We start from the raw sequence: 22754 nt of genomic DNA on the forward strand, positions 1-22754 counted from the left end.
GCCCATTTCATTGTTAAGTTCTAGTCATTTGAAAATCCTTCCCTATATGGAGTCAAAATCTTTCTCTCTGGGACTTACCACAGGGCCTGGCACTGCCCTCAGTAACTATGGGAGCAGCACATCATTTTTCTTTTGTCACATGCTTGCTGCTCAGACATGTGATGATGCCCTCATTTCTCCCCTTGGTTTGCTCCGTTCTCCCGCATTCTTTCAGTGTGCCTCACAGAAGTGGGGTGCCACCTCACTCCCTCTCTCTCCATCCTCTCTCTGCTCATCCTTTAACCCCACTGACACTGGCTTTGGCTTCACCTCCCTCCCCTACTTGACAGATGCAATGGCCTTTCCTAGTCATTAATCTCCTTAGCCCTGTCCCTCTGCCACCTTTCCCTGGGCAGTCCTTTCTGTTCAGTCCTCAGTACCATGCTTCTCTTTCTTACCCCCATCCCAGAGGACTCATCCACCTCTGTGGGCTGAACCAGACACCATTTCTCCCTGGTTCCCCGACACATCCTGCCAAAGCTGAGCTCCTGGAGGAGGCAGCCCACGCGGGCTGGTCCTGTTTCCATCTTTCTTTCAGCCACCCAGGAATGAAACCTGGAAATCGCTTTTATCTCTTCACTCCCTGAGCTCTTATATCCAAACACTTACCTCCGCTGGCAAGTCTTCCTTTATTACAATGACTCTATATCCAGGCTGCACATGAGAATCTCCTAGGGAGCTTTTACAACAATACCAATTCTTGCACCCCAATCCAGACCAATTAATTCTGAATATTTTGCAGTGGGGCCCTGGCATCAGTAGGGAGCAGCCAAGGTGGAGATTCACTGCTTATATTGCTTCTCTCAACCTCTTTTCCCATTCTGACAGTGGACACTGCAATGGGAGCCCATCGCTTTTGCCTGGACTGTTGCAATAGTCTCCTGTCTTATTGCTCTGTTTCCCAACTCTTCCAACTATCCATCCCAAACGTCATTATCAGATCACAAAATACCATTTTTAGTATGTTACCTCCACTCATCGAAAACCGTCACTGGCTCCCTATTACCATAATAATAAATCTTTGAATGAACAAGTAAATGGTTTCCCAAGTACATAATAAGTTGTATGGCATGCAACTGTATCTTATCTCCTCTTCCCTCCACCCCCACACTCTGGTAAGTGCATGTCAGGTACTCAATGCCTATCTGGGGAGAGAGTGAACAAAAAGAATTTCTCTGCAAATTAAATGCAAAACACTCTCTCTCTAGTGCAGAGAAAGTGGGCTGGGTGACTTAACCATCATTTACTTAGGGGCTTATGTCTTTAAACATCATGCACAGTCAACTGTAAATGATCCATGCTCATGGAGAGAACAGAATCCTAAATATTGCAAAACAGCAGACAACTCAAACAATCGAATCTAGTTGATTTTGGAATGTGTTTTATGCTTATGAGTGCTTCAGTCTGATAATTGGGACAATTTTTTAAAATTAGGTAATTAGATGTGTCTTGTTTCTTCCTACCCATCCCGCAACATATACACTGTAGGGATAAATAGCTCAGCTCCCAAAATAATACACTATTTTTTCTCTCAACCTTTCCTGGAATAGAGATGGTGGTTAGATTTCAGTGTGTTGGAGGGGGCAGGCAGAGGGAAGAGGGGAGGAACCCACACTGAGAGTAAATAGAGGGGCTGGTCTGTCAACAAGCTGCTTTTCAACTGATGCACCATTAAAATTTTAGGCAGTATGTACAACAAATTTGTAAAACTGTTCACAGTATCTGCTAAAGCTGACCATACACATCACTCAGGACCCAGCAATCCCACTCTTAGGTATATACACCCAACAGAAACATGTACATATGATCACCAAAAGCCGTATACGAAAGTGTTCAGCCTTATTCACAATGGCCCACAAACGGGAAAAAACTCAATGTCCATCCAAGGTTGAAAGGATGCAAAGATTGTGGAGCACCACACAACAATGAGAAGAGACACAACACAACTCCACACCACACCATGGATGAACCTCAGAGACACAATACTGAACACAAGAAGGCAGATGCAAAGGGCTACATACTGCATACTCCATTTATAGAAAGTTTGAGAAAAGGCAAAAGTAATCTCTCGTGTTAGAAGTCAGGATAATGGTTACTCCTGCGGGGGCTGTGACTAGAATGGGTCATGGGGGCACTTCAAAGTACTGGAAGTGTTTTGTGTCTCGACCTGGACGCTGATTACACAGGTATGCTTACGTTGTGAAAATTCAGGGGCCGGCCCCGTGGCTTAGCGGTTAAGTGCGCGCGCTCCGCTATTGGCGGCCCCAGTTCGGATCCCAGGCGCGCACCAACACACCACTTGTCCGGCCACACTGAGGCGGCGTCCCACATACAGCAACTAGAAGGATGTGCAACTATGACATACAACTATCTACTGGGGCTTTGGGGAGCAAAAGGAGGAGGATTGGCAATGGATGTTAGCTCAGGGCCAGTCTTCTTCAGCAAAAAGAGGAGGATTGGCATGGATGTTAGCTCAGGGCTGATCTTCCTCACAAAAAAAAAAAAAAAAAGAAAAGAAAAAGAATATTCACTGAGCCCTCACTTTTGTTTGTGTTATATTTTTCTGTATGCATGTTATTCTTTCGTAAAATGTACAAAAGGAAAAGAAAGTAGGAAGGAGGGAAGTGGGAGGGAAGAAGGAGAGAGGGAGGGAGGTCTAGGCAGCACGGCGTGATGGAAAATCCTTGGAATTTGAAGATCTGGATTTAGTTCTGACTCTGCCATTTACTAGCTGTGTGACCTTGGATAAGCCACTAACCTCTCTGAATATCTGTTTTTCTCATCTATAAAATAGGCAACAAAAACTGCCCTACCCACCTCACAGTGCAGCTGTGAGGACCAAATGATATGATGGATGTAAAACTCCTTGGTAGACAATGAAGTTCTGCAGGAGGTAAAGTACTGTTGTCATAGATCTCTGAAGACAGGAATTCCTGTGGAGGGTCAGCACTATCAAGACGGCTCAAGCCAGGGCCGTTGGCAGTGCGGGCTGACACCCGTGGTGGGTGTGTGTGTGTGTGTGTATGTGAGAGCACACACAAGCTGGTTTATGTTCTTTCATTACATCTCCCCACCTAATCTCTTAATGCCCTGGGCCTCAGAGAACCAGAGCACCTGGAATAATCCATGTGCTTATGTGAGATGGGTTCTGTCTCTTTCCTTCTAAAGTGGATATAAATAGATGCTCTATACACTCTCCTAATTACTGTTTCTAAGGTATGGATGCATGTCTACATCTAAATCTGCCAAATTCTGTAATCTAGCACGTAAGACTTTCTGGGCATTGGCTAGGCAAGCCAGCGATGTTGATAGAAAGATTCCCCCCAACCTTCTCATAACCAGCCCCCATCCCCCCATTGTTTCTCACTCAAAGCCTGAAACAACTCACTCAGACACATCTGTGGAATCTCAAAGATGAAAAGTCAGAGCTGAAAGGAGCTTGGCACCCCAGTCTAAAGAATCAGTCATCGAGGAGCCCAGGCCCTGGCTCAGGCCTCCCCCTGGGGACTCAGTGCTCATCTTCAAGACTGGTCCCAAGGGGAGGGGCTCTTCTTCTGGGCTGGTGGGCAAAAGGGCAAAGCGAAGGTCTCCACATTTTCCACTGTTTGGTTTCATATTATAGTCTATGTTCCCCAGAGAATGAGCGTGAATGGAAATCTTTATTCTTTCTATGGCTGCATTGCCCCTGGCTGTCCTTGTGCTAGAATGCTGTGTCTTAAGAGATTTCAAGTCCCCTGCTTCTAGAGGGCAAGGGCTGGCATAATTTAGCCCACTTCATATTATACCAAGTCCAACGACATGTGGGTGGCCACTTATCAATACTGTTTGATGCTGCTATTGCTACCGCTTGGGATGAACAAAACTGAAGCCGCCCCCACTTCGATTTCCTCTAGCAAAATAGGAAAATGTTAATTTTCCTATTAGGTCCCTGAATCTCCAGGAAAAATCTTTTTGAAGCAATGACATTTTTATTTTCTTTTTCTCATTTATACTCCACATCATATCTTTACACACCCAGGGTGTGGTGTATGTGTAGGTGTGAGTGATGCTGTGTGTGTGTGTGTGTGTGTGTGTGTGTGTGTGTGTGTCTAGGTTTCAGAGAAAATGGTACACAAAAATCTAAATGTAGCAAAGCGAGATTAACAGGAAAGGGCAGTATTATTTCCTATTTAAAAGGATTTATCAATAGATTTTCCACAGGGTTCCCTTAACCATCAGGTTTATCTATTGCTTTTAAATATTGGTTTACAGATCCTAAACTATAAGATAGAAAGACTAAGAGACCAAGACCCTTAGAAATAAAATTAAAAATTACTGCCCACTGAAAATCAAATATAGACGAAAAAGTCTCCTTGAAAATTAAGGAACTCTGGATTGAGAATGTAAACCACAAGGCAAAGATTCAGTTCATTTTTTTAATTACTATTTTTCCCAATATTTAATAAATATTTAATATTTAATCAATATATCTCAATATTAAATATCAATAAATATTTAACATTTATTTTCAACCTTCTAAGAGCAGAGTTACTTATCTTATAAGTCCCAGCTGAAATAAATTCGTTAGGATTCTAGGATTATTTTCTTCCTTGACACATCCTTACAGAGTAGTTCAATCCACACAACAGAAGGCCTCATGATGAATGAGCTTCCTGCCACCGGTTCAAACGGAAGTATTACCTGCTTGTTTGGTACCTTCCGGTTTCCAGAGACTGTTCACCTTCCCCATCTTGTCCACCCTGCCCTGTGAGATGGATGGGGAAACGTTATAACCCCAACTTACAGACCAGGTGACTGTTGATGTTGCCTTGGCAACTGGCCCAAGCCCACGACTGCTGGGCAATAGATCCAGGACAAAACCCCTGGCCGAACCTGGCTGCTGCAGGGGCATCCTCGTTGGGTGGGAGGCAGGAAGGTGATTTTAAGAGTCCTTCCAATTCTAACTCTGAGTAATTTGGCCTGTGCAACAGGAGCCAGGGAGAACCCTTGGGGATCGCTTTCTAACGTTATCTTTTGGAAACACAGACACTTAAAGTGCTTCCTGACTTGAAATAAGAGAACATTCTGCTCAGACCCCCAAAGTTCTCCTGACACCCCAGGCCAAGCAGACCTGCCTGGGCCCTTAGCAGCACAGACAGGGACCCGGAGCCTGCCGAGGGTGGCAGACATGGTGGCCTGGGTCAGAGAGCTCAGCCCATGCTCCCAGCCTCCTGCCTGCGACCTCACCGCTTCTATTTTAAACATTTGGGCTGAGCCGGCCAGCCTTTTTTCCCAAGGAAAAGCACTTTCTTGACTAAGCTTCCCTTCCTTTCCCTTTTCACTTCAAATTAATTCTACTCCCCCCTCAACGTTTTTTATTTGGTGGTTTTTTCTAGATGCCAAAGAAAAATACGTAGCCTCCATATAGCGTAACTACCTTTTCTGTCTCATTTCTTACAGCCTTCCACCACTAGGAATCATGCCCAACACGTGTTCACTCACTTCTTCTGACTCGGCCGGAGCAGCTGCCCCTGCAGGGGAGGCCTGTCTGCCTCTGTGCCTGGGAAGCTCCAAGACAGCTCAGAATGGCACCTTTCCCACTCAGCCAGCCTGACAGAACCATTTTTAATTCTTTAACGTGTCTCAGAGTCTTTGCATAGGCTGTTTCTCACTCTATTGTTATTTAAATTTCTGTTCATTATTTTAACTTTTTATGAAGGAAAACTTTAACTGTACAAATCGGAAGGATAACTGAGTGACTCTGTGTACCCATCACTCAGCTTCAACAAGTGTCAGCTTATGGCCACTCTGGTTTCCTCACCTTCCCCTACTGCCAGTTTTTAAAAAAAAATCCCAGATGTCATATCCTGTCATTTGTACATATTTCATTTTATATCTCTAAAAGAAAAGGGCTCTTTTCTAAAACATGACCACTATCCCATCCTCACACTAAAACCAAAAAGGACCATAATTTCCTAAGAGCATCAAATATCCAGTCAAGGTTCAAGGTCCTGTGACTGACTTATAACGTTTTCTTAGATTGGTTTGTTTGAACCAGCATCCAAATAAGCCCACCCACTTTTCACCGGCTTATTCTTCCTTATCGGGAAGATCTCAGTGCAGACATCCCTTCCTCCTGGCGGCTTCCCCATCCCAGATGCCGTTCTCGTCTGTTCTCCCACAGCACCTGTGCTCACTGCTGTCACACTCACCACTGGTTTGCATCCTGAGATAGACTGCAGGCTCCAAGTGGCTGAGGAGAGTCCAAGTGTCTCCACGTCAGGTCCCCGTGCCTGGCACAGTGCCTGGTCGCTGGGACGCACCAGCTCTCTAGGTGCTGAGAGAATGAGCTCCCAACAGCCTGTTTGCCCGCGCCCCCTAAGCCCGTTCTATAATGTTCCACATCCAGTATAACGATTTGCTTAGAAGTGTTTCCCCGGAGAGCAGAGACTTAATCATTTTTGGATCCCCGGCGTGTAGCCCAGCACCTGACACGCAGAAGGTGCTCATGGAGGGACTGCTGAGTGAACAGGGACACTTGGGGTTTCTACCCCAAGTTCTATCTGTGTGACTGGGTTCACAGGCTTTCCTCTCTGGGTCTCATTTTTCTCATCTCTTTACTGAAGAATTTGGATTCACGATGTCTAAGGTCCTTTTGGGTATAACTTGTGATTCTGAGTAGGGGCCCAGCCACGCTGTGGGGTCCCCATTTGCCATACACGTGCTGCCCTCTGCTGGCAGGATTGGCTCAGGACCCCTTTGTCCCCAATTTTCCTGAAAGAACTAAAGGCAGGCAAAACAAGGTCCAGATGGGTGGATCCGTCTGTAGGTGGGATAGGGACTTGCATAGAGTTGTCTCACCTGGATTCCATTAAAACATGGAGGCCTGAGCCTCCCTCCACCCCATCCCTCCACTCTTCCCTTGGGGAAGATCACTGGGGAGGTCGTAGACACACGGAAAGACCAGCGCAGTGGTCTCACTCCCTGGCTGCCCACTAGAACCGCTGGTGGTGGGGCTTCAAACGAGGAACAGGTGCCCAAGCCCCACCTCAGACCAACAACCGAATCCCTGCGTCCCAAGCGCCCGTATATATTAAAAGCCATCTGGCTGCTTCTAACGTTTGGCCACGTTGAGAACTGCTGGACCAAGCTGATGTTTACATGTGTATCATGAGCCAAAAGCTTGGAAGCACATTGAAAAGCTCATCGAAGGAAAGAATAGATGAAAACTTCCAAGTTTATAATGTAAATTTCTCTGAGCCTATTTTTAAAAGTTTTCTTTCAGATGCTGACAGCTTCCCAGCCATACAGTTTTGTTTGGGGAACCAATACTATCTACCCGTTAGGGACACTGCTTCCAGATCTGGTTTCTTTTTCTTTCTGACATATAGTCCTATATTTGCACAGTACCACTCTTCCTTATTTTTTTTACATTTCTGCATTTGTTAAGACTCCTTTGGTTGCAGATAACAGAATTCAGCTGTTGCTAACTTAGGCCAAAATGAGAACTTGCTGGAAGGGGACTGAGATGCCACCACAGGGCTACTTGCCAGGAGCAGATGGCAAACAGGAACTGGAACTCTAGGAACACCAGGAAATGGTCTCTCTCTGTCATTTTCCTCTGCTTCTCTCTGCACGTCTAATTTATTTCTTCTTTCTGGTGGCCAACTGGTGTTTTCTCTCCTTAATCCACAAAGCAGAATACGGCCACCAACAGATCATGACTCACCTGTGTTCAGCTTTGCCTGCTGGAGAAAAATTCTTTTTTCTCTACCCCAGATCTAAATTTGCAGACTGGTCTCCTCGGGTCAGAGGTCCAGTCTTGGGCCAATCAACTGTGGCCTACAGCGCCGACTACATAATTTGTTGGGCCTGATGCAAAATGCAAATATGGGGCCCCTTATTCAAACAGCAGGGGAAAGTGCCATTAACGGTACGTGTAAAGGTTTTTCCTTTCTTCCGAGATCTCTCGATTTGTCATGATGTTTTTTATTTTCTATTTAATGTCATTCTAGGTAAAGAAAAATCTAAAATTTAAATTGTTAGCATGAATTGTACCATTTGTCTTTATATTAAGTGATGCTAGTTTTAAATGTTAATATCAGAGCATTTAGCTCACGTGCAGAATCACTGAAGTCACACAATTTGTGTTTTGTGACTCGAGGGCCAGGGGAGACAAACACAAACCAAACTATTGAAGAATCGAGGGTGCAGAAGTGCAAACTATTGAAGAATCGAGAGGAGGAATCGAGGGTGCACCTCCCTCAGGTGTGGGGACACCGGATGGGCTGGGGGAGCCAGGCCACGCCCCTCCTGCCACCACCAGCCCCATGCACGTGACCCAGCCAGTGGCAGGTCCATGAAAGTTGAGCCAGGTGTCACCCCTTCCCACAGGCCCACCCCCTAAACTCGCAGTAGGATGTGACTCCCCCCTAAAGATCTGTACACCTCCGTGCCAGGACACACTTGGTACCTCGACCAGGGGTGGGCAGGGTCTTGCCCCGGGCCAGTCCCACCACATACACCCTGGTGCTGCCAGCCTGGGGCAGTGATGGCCGCCAACATGCCCACCCCGAGATGGTTCGGAGTGCATGCATGCCATCCCTGTCCTCTCTGTGCCTGCACCTGGGCCCCTGCCAGGAGTGGAGGACAACCATGGTCAGAGGGCAAGGCAGAGAGAGGGAGGCCAAGACAGGCCCAGGGCACTAGGGACTGGAGAGCAGGCAGCTGAGAACTCGTCCTGTGGGGGCAGCCAGAGGGGGACCATGTGTGAGCGAGGCTCCACGCCCCCAGCACATGCTCCACTGTCCCATCCGACTCTACTTCCAAAATACAAATTCAAAGATAAAATGATTAAGAATCTTGAGATGGCAACCACAGAGCATTAAACCCCAAGCACGGGGCCCTTCTCATGGATTGCATGCTTATTGAGCTGGCCCTGGTGGCCGGGGCTGGAGGTAGAAGTGTGGGGTCAGGCACCAACCCTCTGAAGGAATAGTTCCCAGAAATGAAAATGGGAGAGAGTTGGGAAAACCAACAATTGTTTTCATTTTTTATTACAAAGTAGAAATATCTCCCTCGCCCTCCAAATTCATAGACATTAAACTATACATATTTTCTGCAACTTGACTTTTTTACTCAGCAATGTATTATGGACATCATTAAACAGCTGCATTACATTAAATGGCTGTACCGTAACAGACTAGCTGAAATATTGACCATGGACTTCCAGACTCCACTACCACTCTCCCCTCTGAGCCCTCCTGTCCCCATTCTCCTCCAGCCACCGGGCCTCGTTATCTTCCCCAAGCAAACCAAGCACACTCCCACAGGGCCTGTGCACGTGCTGTGCCAGCGTGGTCCCCTCCCTCACCAGGAGGGCTTGCTGAGCCCCACTCCAGAGTTTCTGTTCAGTTCTCTTCTGTGGTTCGGCCCAAGGATCTGCATTGTAAGGTGTCCCTGATGCTGCTGATCCGGGGAGCTCTCTCTGAGAACCACTGGTCTAGATCCCATGCGGGGCGGCCATGTGGCCAGCTGCAGGCTTGTGAATGGCTCCCTGCAGCGGGAGCAAAGCCACCCGGAGCCCATCCACGGAGAGCTGGAGGCTGCAAAGCGGACTTGCCTCGAGCGCTGCCCCCTGCTGCTCTGGGAGGGGAGGACAGAAGAAAGCAAATCCCCCCAAACTGAGGGGTCCTCTTGGATTAGCATTACCTAATTGAAACAGATGAGGCTGCCACCTACCAATCAGGTAACTCCCTCCAGCTCTGTAAGGAGCAGGGTGAGAGGCCCGGAGTATGCAGGGAAAATCCTTCCTTGGGGAAAGCAGCAAAGCAGCAAATAGGCCTCCACCACTGCTCCCTCACCCATCCCCCCACAGGCGAGCCCACGTCCTGCTCCTCAGCTCACCATCAAATACGTCCCACCCCCTCAGGCCGCGGGGTGAGGGCCAGAGAGCCACAGTGTCCCTCCAGTGTAAGTCATCCAGGGCCTGTTAGGGTCCCCAACACAGAGTACCGTTGTCTCCACACCTTCACCCCCTTGCATCTAATCAATATTCCCCAACCTTTCCTAATCTGATGGGTGAAAAATGGACCCTCAGTTTTAATTTGTATCCTTCATCCTGGCAGCTCTACTCCTTTTTCTGTGTTTTGCCTCTTCATATCCTTTGGCCATTTCTCTAATGTGTTTCTTTTCTTACTGATTTATGGTAGCTCTTTGGTTTTTCGTTACTATCGATCCTTTATAGATGTTGCAAACTTTTTTTTTTTTTGCTGTTTCACTATTTGTCTTTTAACTTTATGATGTACCAATTACTACCTATGTGACCGCCTCTCTGAGCCTCAGTTTCCTCGTCTGAGAGATGGGAGAAGAGCTGTCTCATTGGTGTGCTGGGAGGATTAAATAAGGTGTGTCCGAACGATGCTTAGCCTGCCGCATCACCAGCTCTCAATAAATGCCAGTGTTGTTTTATAACCAAACTTTTCTCTATGACACTCAAAGACCCCCAAGTCCCAGGCCAGGCCTGCTTGTCTTCAATAACATATAGTACCATGAAACCTCAGCACGACAGAATGCATGGAGTGCTAATGGAATACAATTTGGGTAGTATCGACTTTTCATTTTGCAGGGTCTCCATTTAAGTGTTTGCTAAAGTCAGAGCAGGACTCTAAAGCTAATGGAAAAGACAGAGTGTTGTGTGACTCGGTCTAACCCCACATTCTTCCTTTGTCACCACCCCTCCATCAGACGGCCCCTGAGTACTGCAGCCTCCAGGAAGGACTGCCCTACCTGGACATGGTAATCGCAGAGACCCTGAGGATGTACCCACCGGCTTTCAGGTATGCACACAGCCCCTACCCTGCCCCGCCTCCCAGGGCCCCTTCAGCATCACTTCTTGGGGTCCTGGCTGGTCCTCAGTCTGTCACCACCTGTGTTATCATGAATGCTGGACTCAAGCTCCTGGAGGGCAAGGTCTTGGTTTCTTTGCATTCCCCGGGGCACTGGACATAATGCCTTCCATATAGAAACCATGGCAATAAACGTCTGGCCCATTTTCCCATATGTTAACTACCTTCTCAAAGCATCACTGATCTTTTCTTTACATGACCGTCTTCCCCAACCCAAGCCAATCTCTTTGGCCTCCTAGCCTTAGATGACTTTTGCTATTTCCCCTGCCTGTTCATTCATTCATTCATTCATTCAGCCACTATTTATTGAGCATCTACTCTGTGCTAAGCACTGAGAAATCAGCCATGTACAAAACAGATAAAACCGCTGCCCTTGGAGCTGACATTCAGCAGGGACCATCCAAGGTCTGGAATGCTCCTCTGTGCTCTCCAACCACCCACACCTGCCCGTCCTCAGACCTCCAACCAAGACTCAGCACTCCAGGAAGTCTGACTCGGCCACGCCTCACCTGTTCCTCCCTGCCTCTCCTCTCCCAGCACTTCTTGCTCTAACTATACTTCATGTTATATTTTTGGACACATTTCAACTGCTCTGCAACACTTCACCAATGTACATCCAGTCACACCAACCTATCAGTGCCTTGAGGGCAGGAATCAACTCTTCTGCTTCTTTCAAACTCCCCCTACATGAGGCATCCCATGGAGTGCGGGGTCTTAACTCAGGTCGCCAGATCCTTAGAGAGTGAAACAATGGCCAGATTTCAGGCTCCAGAAACAGAAGCAACACAAAGCATTTAACTGTATATCATAAATTCCACTCCGCATTTCTATAAATTAACATGCCACATAAACCATATGGAGATACTTTTTGCCATTTTAAAAGAGAAAATGTGGATGATTTGAAGGTATCTCACAATTATATTCCAAACCAAACACATCACAGAGAGTGTGACTGTAGATATTGCCCAAAATGTTGAGACCCAGAGCAAATATAGAGAATTCCAGGAGTGTGAGTCAAATCCCATCATCCTCAAGTCTACAAGGTTTCAGTCTCCTGGTCTGGGAGCAGGAGTAGTGCCAGGGTTCGCCTTGTTTTTCTCCTGACGTCATCATGAAGACTGACTCTATGGGCGCTCCCTGTTTCCTTGGGAGCCGCAGAGCAAACTGTCATTCAGTCTTTGTTTTTTTAATGATTTATAACCAGCTTCCTCTAAGGGAACTTCCTCCAAGGGCAGCTGCTATACACGTTAAAATGAAGTTCAAAATCAGACATTCAGCGATAAACAGAACAAAGGCCGTCTAAAGGAAAGAAGCCTTTATGGGACCCCAGAGATGGCAGATAACTGGGGTCAGCCCCCAGCTTGGTGGCTGAGGCTCCTGGCAGAGAGGAAAACTAGCTGAGCTGAGCAGTTGTGTTGTCTAGTGGGAGGAAAGTGAGTACACTGCTCAAAGACACATCATTTCCTGGATCTAAACTCAATCAAGAATTCATCACATGAGACCTTGTATAGATGACGTGTTGAGTGACAAAGCGAACAGGCTCTTCAACACCAAAATGCTGCAGCCAGTTCTACAGATGCTTCATAAACAGCACCGTGGAAAAGGAAGGCAGTGCAGGCGCTGCTCTGGGGAAGCAGCAGGCTGGTGATCTCACTCGTGGGCGGACAGAAACTAGGGAATCTGGATGAATTTGTTAGAATTCCCTCATGAAGTCGCTGCAGTTCCAGTGCTCCGTGATGACAGAACGGGTCTAGACAGAAGTCAAGACAGTCTCGGCCCTGCCCTTAGTCACTGTGTGACCCTGGGTAAGTTCCGTACTGCTCTGGGCTTCTACTCCTGTATGTTCAGTGGGCACACACGCCTGCTCCGCCCTCCCCACAGAAGCGTTGGAGTGAGAATCCGTGGGCGACTATAAGTGGAAGCACGTACCCTTCTAAGCAGCGTGCCGTCTGAGGTACGAGGTGAAGAGCACAGAGCGCTGAACTTTGAAAGGAATGCAGCTCCAATCTTGGGCAAGCCAGGATCTCCCGGGCCTCACCTTCCTCCTGACCTGCTCCGCTCGTATTTTTAATCATATCAGCTCTGCTGACTTCGGTTATCACACAACAGAAATGAGAGCAGCAAGCCATCAAGATTCTCACCCAGACAAAGGGCCAATTCGCTTCAGCCCAGGCATGGGATCTGGGGGTGAATATAGAGTGAGAACTTTATTGTTTTATTTTATTATTTTATTTTATTCTATTCTATTTTTTATTCTATTCTATTATTACTTTAATCTCAGAAAAGCCTGTGGGATTTTCCAAGCACTGCCACAACTTGACTGACACCCTTAGCCATAAAAAAACACTCAGAATGGCCCTTGTGGAAACCATAATTCCCGTTGAAGTGTTATTAATGTGAATCAGGATTCCACACGGCATAATTCAGCAGATTTTTCTGGCCTTTTATTTGGCCTAGTCTAGCCAGACAGGAAGCCCAGTCACACACAAAAGGGAAGGGTCTTGCATTCCCTTTCTGGCTTTCAGGGGGTCTTGCATCCAGGTCCAATCTATTTCTGGTAAAAATGGGAACGAAGGAATGTCAAAGTCTAGCCTTGTTTGATCCCTTTGGAACTGAGGTTGCAAACATCAGCGCCCCCACCTGCCTGCTCTGATTTGAGCACTGGAGTTTTGCTACCAGCCCCACACACACATTCATTGCATTAGTAGCCTAGGATCTGAATGGGGGTCCTACAGCCCTGGCCTTTCACATTCCTGACTGTTATACGAAAGGCTCATAACAGAGCGATGAATGCTGCCAGGACCCACGGGTTGCTCTTAATTTCTTTTATAGGTGGGAACAGGGTATAATGGTAATTAGTGTAATAATTTTATCTCCTCTAAGATATTTAGGGAAGACCTGTCCTGCAACTTAAAGTAAAAGCCAGCACAGATAATTTTTTGTTTTTAAAATAATTATTTATATTACCAAAATAATACGCTTATACTTAAAAACAAACAAATAACAAAAAACAATACAGAAGGATGCAAAGAGAAAGTTGACACCCCTGGTATTCTGCCATCCTCCACCCCAGTCCCATCCCTTAGAGGAGGCAATGGTCGAAGCTTAGATATTCTTTCCGAAAGTTTATGTTCATATGCACACCTAGCCTAGCCTTTAAAAATAAAACATAAATGGGATTATGTGATGGCCATTTGGTAAAATAGACAATCTGACCAGAGGTTTTCCCACGATATATAGACAATGAATGGGGAACAGGTTTTCACCCAAATTTCCTTGAGGTAAAGCGAGGGAGTGGGCGAGGGCAATTTAAAGAGGCTTGACTGTGAATGGGAAGATGAGAGAGGCCAGGGGAATAAGCACGCCTGCCAGAAGTAAGCCCTTCAAAGGCTCCTGTGCACCCCCAACACCAGGCATAAGATGGCTCTTCAGGCTGGATGGGTGGATGAACCAAGGGATGGATGGATGCCTTTTTACTGAGGGCCAAGCAAGTCTAAAGAGACTAGAGACTGCAGGGTCCTGGGCAGTTAACGGGGTGGCAGCTAGGTCACCATCTGGGTCACCCCGGGAAGAAGGCTAGGCCTCTTGTCCCTCTGTCCCCCAGCCTCATTCCACACGTCAGACCAAGACTCCATTTGCGCCACCACATCGCGAGCTCTCCTCATCTCTGCTCTGCATCAAGGTGGGGGTGACCCATGTGTCCCCACAGGTTCACGCGGGAGGCAGCACAGGACTGCGAGGTGCTGGGGCAGCACATCCCTGCGGGCACCGTGGTAGAGACAGCCGTGGGTGCCCTGCACCACGACCCTGAGCACTGGCCGCGCCCCGAGGCCTTCGACCCAGAGAGGTGAGGCACTGCACCTTCAAATGGGCCCTGGAGGGACACCGAAGAGGATTGGAGGTGGCTGCCAGATTTAGTACCGTCGTCCCCAAAACTCAAAAGTCACGCCAATCATATAGATGTTTGCAAGGCATAATTTTTGAAGGAAACAATTGTACCATTTTAAAATGCCCGAGGGAATCCAGAGATTTAGCATTTCAGCAGCACTATATGCAAGTAACAAGGCAATTTCAAATGGGTGTTCTCTATTTGCTGAAGCCAAGAAACAGGACCCAGGATATTTCGGGTCTGCACCAGAAAGTAACAAAACATCATTTCCTTCTTAAAAAATTGGCACCTGTTCCAAAACAAGAGTATCACCTAAATCTCTCCAAGATCCAGCTAGGCTAACATGATCGACCTGGACCCCCCTCCCGTCCCCTACATGGATTTGGTCCATTGTCTAAACTTCATTTTTAGGCTCGTGATTTAAAATGTCTGAGCAGGCATTCACAGCCCTCCCAATCAGAATCCAGGGATATCCCTTCCTTGTGTGATCTGGCAGGGGAGGCCCGGCCAGGCAGCAGTTATGTTTCCACCTTTAGTGCCTCCAACTTCCCATGGAACCAGCCCCAACCCTATAACACTGTCACTGGGAAACCACGGGCAGTAGGACCTAGATAAATAATATTCCACTACACAGCAGCTCCTGGAAATACGGTAAAGATCAAGTGCTATCAACAGGCTGCAGGGATTCCAGCCTCACCTTCGAAAACAAAAAGTGCTAGAATACGATGTTGAAAAGAGTAGGTAAAGGGCTCCTTGGGCACTGAAAAGTCCAGAGGCAGTAAGAAGTGAGCTGGCTATTACAAAACACGTGGTTGCCCCCTAGTTTTACTGTCACAGAAAACAGTGGCAAACGCTGCCATTTGATAGCAGAAGTGGCAGTTCCTCCAAGGAAGAGCTTCCAGTGGTTCATTTTAAATACCGCAACGCCCAATAGTTCCAGTTTCACTGCTTGAACCAGAAGGCAAGTGTGGGCAGGGGAGACAGCTGCCTCGCATGGCATCGAGAGGCAAACTGGTAGGACATGGCCTCCAGGGAGGGCAGGTGCCCGGGGACACTGCTCCAGAAGTGGGTGATGGCTGGTGTCACCCTCTGGCCGATGGGGAAGTTGGAGCCCTGGGCGGAGCTGAGGCCGGTGGTTTCCTTAAGACTCTATCCTGGACCACGGTGAGCCTGCAGGCTCATTGACAACACAGTGAACTCATGAGGAGGGGCAGGGTCCGGGCGATGCTTCTAATTCGGCGGCAGCGCCGCCAGAGCTTTGCAGGACGGGAGGAGGGGGCTGGACGGAAGCTCCTGGATTAGCAGCCACTCGCAGCAGAACCTTGGGGACTGGTTCGTGAGAAAACAGGCTTCTGTTGACCGTGGGGGGTTAGGCCCCGCTTGGTAGGGGCGTGGCCTCAGATGAAGGGGTCCCTCAGCCAGACCGAGGGCCTGAAGGGCCCCGGAAAGGGAGGCGGGTGTCCCGGGCCAACCCTGACCGCGCTGCTGCCCCCAGGTTCACGGCCGAGGCCCGGCGGCGCCGGCGGCCCTTCACGTACCTGCCGTTCGGGGCGGGCCCCCGGAGCTGCCTCGGGGTGCGGCTGGGGCTGCTGGAGGTCAAGCTGACGCTGCTCCACGTGCTGCGCAAGTTCCGGTTCGAAGCCTGCCGGGAGACCCAGGTGAACCCTGCTGCCCCGGACGCACGAATTCCTTAATCCCTCTTGGCCTCAGTTTCTTGATCTGTAAAAGGGCGGTAATAATAATAACACCTCCTACCTCTTCATGTCGTGGGAGGATTAAATGAGTCAATGCAAGTGCTCATTAAGCACCTGGCACATAACCCAAGTCTTTGTTAGCTATTATTATTGTTGTTCCCTGTACAGCAGGGCTGGGCCTCACGATGCTGTAGCTCTTCCCTCTTCCGCAAAGAGAACCCAGTAATCCTGCAGAGCGGGTTTTATTATTCCATTTCTTCAGATGAGGAGCTAAAATAAAGCTCAGAGAAGTTAAGTAACTTGCCTGAGGTCAGATACTTGAATGGCAGACTCCATGAATGCAGGGACCAAAAGTCTGTGGTATTCATTGATGGAGCCTCCAGCACCCAGCTTAATGCCAGGCATGTGGCAAGTGCCCACTCATCAATTCAAGAAACGTTAATGGGGCCGGCCCCGTGGCTTAGCGGTTAAGTGAGCGTGCTCTGCTAGTGGCGGCCCGGGTTCGGATCCCCAGCGCGCACCGACGCAGCGACGCACCGCTTGTCGGGCCATGCTGAGGCGGTGTCCCACATACAGCAACTAGAAGGATATGCAGCTATGACATACAACTATCTACTGGGGCTTTGGGGAGAAAAAGGAGGGAAAAAAAAAAAGGAGGAGGAGGATTGGCAATAGATGTTAGCCCAGGGCCGGTCTTCCTCAGCAAAAAGAGGAGGATTAGCATGGATGTTAGCTCAGGGCTGATCTTCCTCACCAAAAAAAAAAAAAAAAAAGAAACATTAATGAATCAATGAATGAAGAGCCAGAGAGTGAAGACACTGGGATTCAAAGCGGATCTTGCTCATTCCCAAGGCCTCCCTCTTCCCTCTTTCCTCTACATCTAGCAGCCTTTCTGCACGATGTTAGCTGCTCCCTACACAGCCTGAACATGGCCCTCCTCCTGCCTCTTTGGAACTCCTCTGCACGGCTGCACACCTGGACAGGAGGGTGTAAGGGGACAGATAATAAGGACACAGTGACGAATGGTGACAACTTCTAGATTCAGAGTGGCATTGCCTCTGACAAACAGGGAGCTGGGTAGCTGCTGGTCCAGGGGGAATAGTGAGTTTGGTTGGGGTACAAAAGATTGAGGTACTGTGGTGAAAATGTCCACCAAGTTCTGACGGTCAAGGCTGGAGAGAGGGAGGGGCAAGCTGGGAGCAGAGAGCCAAACCAAGAGGGATGAAGGAGCAGAGAGAGAAGAGCGGGCTCCCAACTGCCTTAGGTATTCCATGTGTACAGGACTTGCTTTTGGGGTTTGTCTCATTTATCCTTGATCTTGACATATAGTACAGCAAGCAGCCAGACCAATGTCCCACAACACTGCTTTTTTTGTTTTTTTGGTGAGGAAGACGGGCCCTGAGCTAACATCCGTTGCCAATCTTCCTCTTTTTGCTAAGGAAGATTAGCCCTGAGCTAACATCTGTGCCCATCTTCCTTTACTTCATACATGGGATGCTGCCACAGCATGACTTGATGAGCGGTGAGTAGGTCCACACCCAGGATCCAAACTTGCAAACCCCAGGCCACTGAAGTGGAGTGTGCAAACTTAACCACTACGCCACCGGGCTGGCCCCCCAAAACACTGCTTTATGCCTAGCACTCCCCTGCTCAAGAACTAGCCATGAGTCCCCGAGCCTGCTGGGTCCAGGGAGAACTCATTTGAGCCCACTTTGCATTCCCCACCCCAACTTCCAACTCTGAGAGGATTCCATCGACTTCTCCCTTCTGCTCAGGCTGCTGCCCCTACTTGGAATGTCTTCCCTCCCACTTCCCTGCCCCTAGTCTAATCCCATCCTCCAAATCCTTTGGTGTCCCCTCATATCCCGAAGTGGCCCCTGAGAAGTCCTGCTCACACAGCTTCTCCTATTCCTAGCCCCAGCCCGGGCATCACTTCCTCCAGGAAGCCCTCCTTGACTTTGCCAGCCCCAACTGATCCCTCCTTTTTTTTTTTTCTACTTTGTTTTTCCCTTCCCCAAAGCCCCAGCACGTAGTTGTATATTCTACTTGTAAGGCCTTCTAGTTCTTCTATGTGAGCTGCTGCCACAGCAGGGCTACTGACAGACTAGTGGTGTGGTTCCTTACTTGGGAACCGAACCCAGGCCACCGAAGCAGAGTATGCAGAACTTTAACCACTAGGCCATCAGGGCTGGCTCAGACCTCTCCTTTTTTTGAAGTCCAATGGTGTTTCAAGTTTGTCTAGATCTGTGCTGTCTGATACAGTAGCCACCAGCCACGTGTGGCTATTTAAATGTTAATGATAATCAAATAACATTTTAAAAGATTCAGCCCCTCATTTGCACTAACCACATTTCAAGCTCTCGGCAGCCAGTGGCTACCCTACGGGAAAGCGCAGATCGAGACCATCTTGTTTCTTGGTTGTATGACTTGTCTCCCTTCTGAACCATCACCCTCAAAGACGTCTGAAAAGCCCGCCAGGCCCCAGCACTAAGGCCTGGTGACTCTTCTTTCCTTTGAAGCATTCGTGTTAGCCACTGAGCAGTCATCTTACACACAGCTTAAGGGGACCCTGCTTCTTGAGTAATTCTTTGGCTTTCCTCCCAAGTCCCCAGTCCACCATAGATCTGCCTCGTAATTTGGACGTAAGGAAAGCTTTCTGAATGGCAGCGAGGCCAGACCACAGCACGCATGAGCAGGCAACAGCATGGGGCTGCTCTCCCCAAAGCCCCTTGGAAAGAGAGGGGGCTGCTCAGTTACTCACAGGGAAGTGAGATGAGGAGAGAGAGTTCGAGGCTTTGCTCTCCACTCTCTAGTCACATGAACTCTGACAAGTCACTTGGCCTCTCTAACCTCCATTTCTTCATTTGCAAAGTGAGCCGCTACCAGCTCTTCCGCAGGCTTCCTGGGAGGATAAATGCGGGACGAAGTGCCCTCCTCTCCTGCAGTATTTTATTAACGTGGGGAAGGGGCACGAGCACCGGGATGCTGCTGGGGTCCCACCGCCCAGTCCCCAAGAGGCAGCTTTGCTGGCTTCCCAGGGCCCCTGAGAGGCTAGGGAGGCTGCTTTGCTCACTCCTAGCTCAGCTATCCCTCAGCCCTCAGCCAGACTTCCACAACTCTGCTTCAGGCCCAGTTCTGAGGACGTTTTCCTGCAAATAGGGTTAACTGTGACAAATGTTTTAATTTCCTCTGTTTTAGGTACCACTGGAGCTAGAATCCAAATCTGCCCTGGGTCCAAAAGATGGCGTCTACATCAAGATTGTCTCCCGCTGACAGTCAAGTGTTACGAGGGCACCCCCTAATTCAAAGAAAACCCTCATGTGGAAATTCAGATTTTTGGAAAAACATCACTGAAGCAATTGAAAGTGTGCCTGGCATGCAAGTATAAAAGAGGACATTTACATAACATTTCCTAAATGCTTAATAAACAGTTGTTGCACTTAGTTTTGACTTTGCCAATGGTGTCTGAACCACAGATCCACTTCTCTTGATAAGGGATTGCTGATAATTAAGCGAAAACATAGTTTTGACAAAACAACTGAGAACTTGGGGTTTTGAAGGAAGTCCTGGCCGTGGGATGGAAGGAATCTATAGGGCAGGGGACACGGGGACACTCAGGTGAGCTGTCCTGACAGTACCAACTCCTGGGTCTTTTCAGCTTCTGTTGCATTGTGGTGTTTGACTTAGATAATGACATCTGAAGCTCAACTTCAGTTCAAAAACTTTAGTATGCTTTGATTTTCCTAGGTAGGGTAATACCAACTTTATAACAAGTTTCAATGTGTAGAAAAGTGATATAGGCTGAAATGTCCTTTTTCTTTTAAAGAGCATCATATCTTTTCTTAATTTTGATCAAAGAATCAAAATATAGAGGTGAATTTTAGTAAAAGTAATTATTGTGTTGCTAAGAAGTTCAAATTCAACGAAGAACTTGCAAATTGAATCCCAAATCTGCCACCAGCAGCCGTGTGTCTGCTGGTCTTTCCACCTCCCTGTGCCTCAGTTTCCTCATCTGTAAAACAGGGAGGCTGACCTAGATCAAAGACCCTTTCCCCTATTTAACATCTGAGCAGCATTAAGGGGCTGCATGTTGTATAGATAACAGAGCAGGAATCTGTGAGCACGGATGTGATACCCAGAGGCTGACCCACATTTAGAAAGTTAGGCTGTTTCAGGAAAGCTGGCAGAACAGGTTTCCACACATCCACAGCTGAAATGCTGCTTCTGCTGTTTGTTTGATCCTCCCCCGCTCCAGCCCAGAGCACCCCATGTTCCCCCAAAGCACTCCCATAGAGAGGCCCCTTCTCTCCCTCTCTGGCCTCCCCAGAGAAAGGACAGCAGCCTTGTTCCCCAGCACTGCCCCAGCCCTAGGAGCTGCCCATCCTCTGAGAGGTCTGGCCAGCCCATCACACAGCCCTCTCCGCACCCTTGCTGCCACCACCTACCTGCTCATCCTGTGACCCAGCCCCTCCGGGATGCTGGGCCCTGGGGCTGACTCACTGGAGAAAACCATTCATTCCTGTTCCTGGTGACCCATTTGCCTCCCCTGATTACCCTGCCCATCTCCTCCAATCCCTGATGCCCCTACAGACATCACAGAACCTCATCCTGCAGAAGGGCCCAACCCCTAGCCCATCAACTCCATTGGCTTCCCTCTCCTTTTCTGTCCAAGTGGTCACCATCTTCAGATACAGCAGTGAGGCTTCCTAATGTGCTAGAATCGCTGGACTCCCAGCCCATCCACTGTTTCAACCCACAATCCCTACTCTGCTTAAATCCCACCGTTCATGCCCAACACCAACTAACAGAGGGCAGGAAATGGCACTGACTGGGTCCTCCACCAAACCCTTTAGCTGTATCCCGAGTCCTCACAACTATTTCTTGTCAATCACACACGCACACACTTGCCCTGGACCCCACTACCTCTTTGCACCAAGATTCTGAGAGTTATGTCATTTTGACTTCTCCCCATCCCAGTGCCCACCCCTTCCCACACTCACGGGAATAGCTCCCTGCAGCCCAACCCCTGACCACACAGACCCCATCCTTCTCTCAAATTTCCAGTCCTACTAGTTGCACTTCCTGACTTGCCTTCTCAAAGGTCAGCAAATCCAGGGACCTCTGCAGTCTTCACAGCTCCCTTGACTTTTCTGGAGCATTTGATCACCTCCCACCCCAGGCTCCTCTTGCCACTCTTCCCACCCGTATTCCCAAATGGACCATTCCTGCTTCCCACTTCTCAGCTCCCAGCTGAGATGGTTAAAAAGTGTATAATCTGTTCATTTACATTTAAGACTTAGAAGGCAAGCACCTGATTCAATGGTTCTCTCTGACACCCCTCTGGCCACCCACCTACACTGTAGTAGGACCAACTACTTAATCAAAAAGCAATGAATGAAATTTCAGGATTAGTCAGGGTGTGGGGGAAATATTTTGGGGGCTCTGAAAATCATACCATATACAACTAAGTGACCACCCCTGCTGGTGGGTAACGTATTGTTGCTGCTTCTTTTTCTGGTCATTTAACTCAGTTCTCCTCTGGCTTGATTAGCTGACCTCGTATAAGGTTCCAGATCACTCCCAACCCGTTCTAAAGATGGAAAAACTAAAGAACCTTTGATCTGAGAACTACCGGACAAGTGAAGTGGAGGCATCAAGTGGAAAGTGGACACAGTGTATTAGAAAGGTGGGGGGATGGGCAAGAAGGGTGCAGGTGCAGAGAGAAATCCGGGGCTGAGGACTGAACCTGGAGGCCAACAGGTACAGCCACTGGGGAGGGGGCAGACGGCCTCATAACATGGAGCCGCTGTGTCAGCCCCTCCACCCTCAGTCCAGGGCCAGCCAATGCCCAACAGACAGACTCCGATAAACTGCTGGGGTGGAGGGCACACACAGACACATCCACCCGCTGTGTCCACAACACCCTTTTCCCAATAGTGAATCTGGGCTGTGTGGGGCTTGGAATTTATATGAATTGAGTGAAAGAAAAAAATACACATACGTATCTTCTGCAAATTTAACTGAAACATATGATCATGTGACCATACAGCTAGGGCCATGGAAGAGGCCCCAGCAAGTGAGGGGCCCTAAAACTTCAGCTTCATCAGCTTCATGATAAATCCACACTCAGCGCCCACCCAGGGCAGTAAAGGGGGCTCTGTTATATCCTGACACCCAGAAAAGTGCCTGTACCCCACGGGTGCTCAATAAACAGATGTTGAAGAAAGAGCTGCAGTCATCACCCAC

The 22754-nt window shown here is 48.5% G+C and overlaps 1 protein-coding gene across 1 annotated transcript in view; it reads left to right on the plus strand.

Moving 5' to 3' along the window:
• TBXAS1 (thromboxane A synthase 1) overlaps positions 1–19951 on the plus strand; it is a 153309-nt gene extending 133358 nt beyond the window's left edge. The window contains exons 10-13 of the mRNA XM_058531249.1: positions 10765–10856; positions 14635–14772; positions 16310–16472; positions 19707–19951. Coding sequence (XP_058387232.1) covers positions 10765–10856; positions 14635–14772; positions 16310–16472; positions 19707–19781 — 468 coding nt within the window. The 3' untranslated portion in view covers positions 19782–19951. The remainder of the gene's footprint in view (positions 1–10764; positions 10857–14634; positions 14773–16309; positions 16473–19706) is intronic.
• The last annotated feature ends 2803 nt before the right edge of the window (positions 19952–22754 follow it).

Source organism: Diceros bicornis, chromosome 3 (assembly GCF_020826845.1).
Source record: "Diceros bicornis minor isolate mBicDic1 chromosome 3, mDicBic1.mat.cur, whole genome shotgun sequence".
Classification (NCBI taxonomy): Eukaryota; Metazoa; Chordata; class Mammalia; order Perissodactyla; family Rhinocerotidae; genus Diceros; species Diceros bicornis.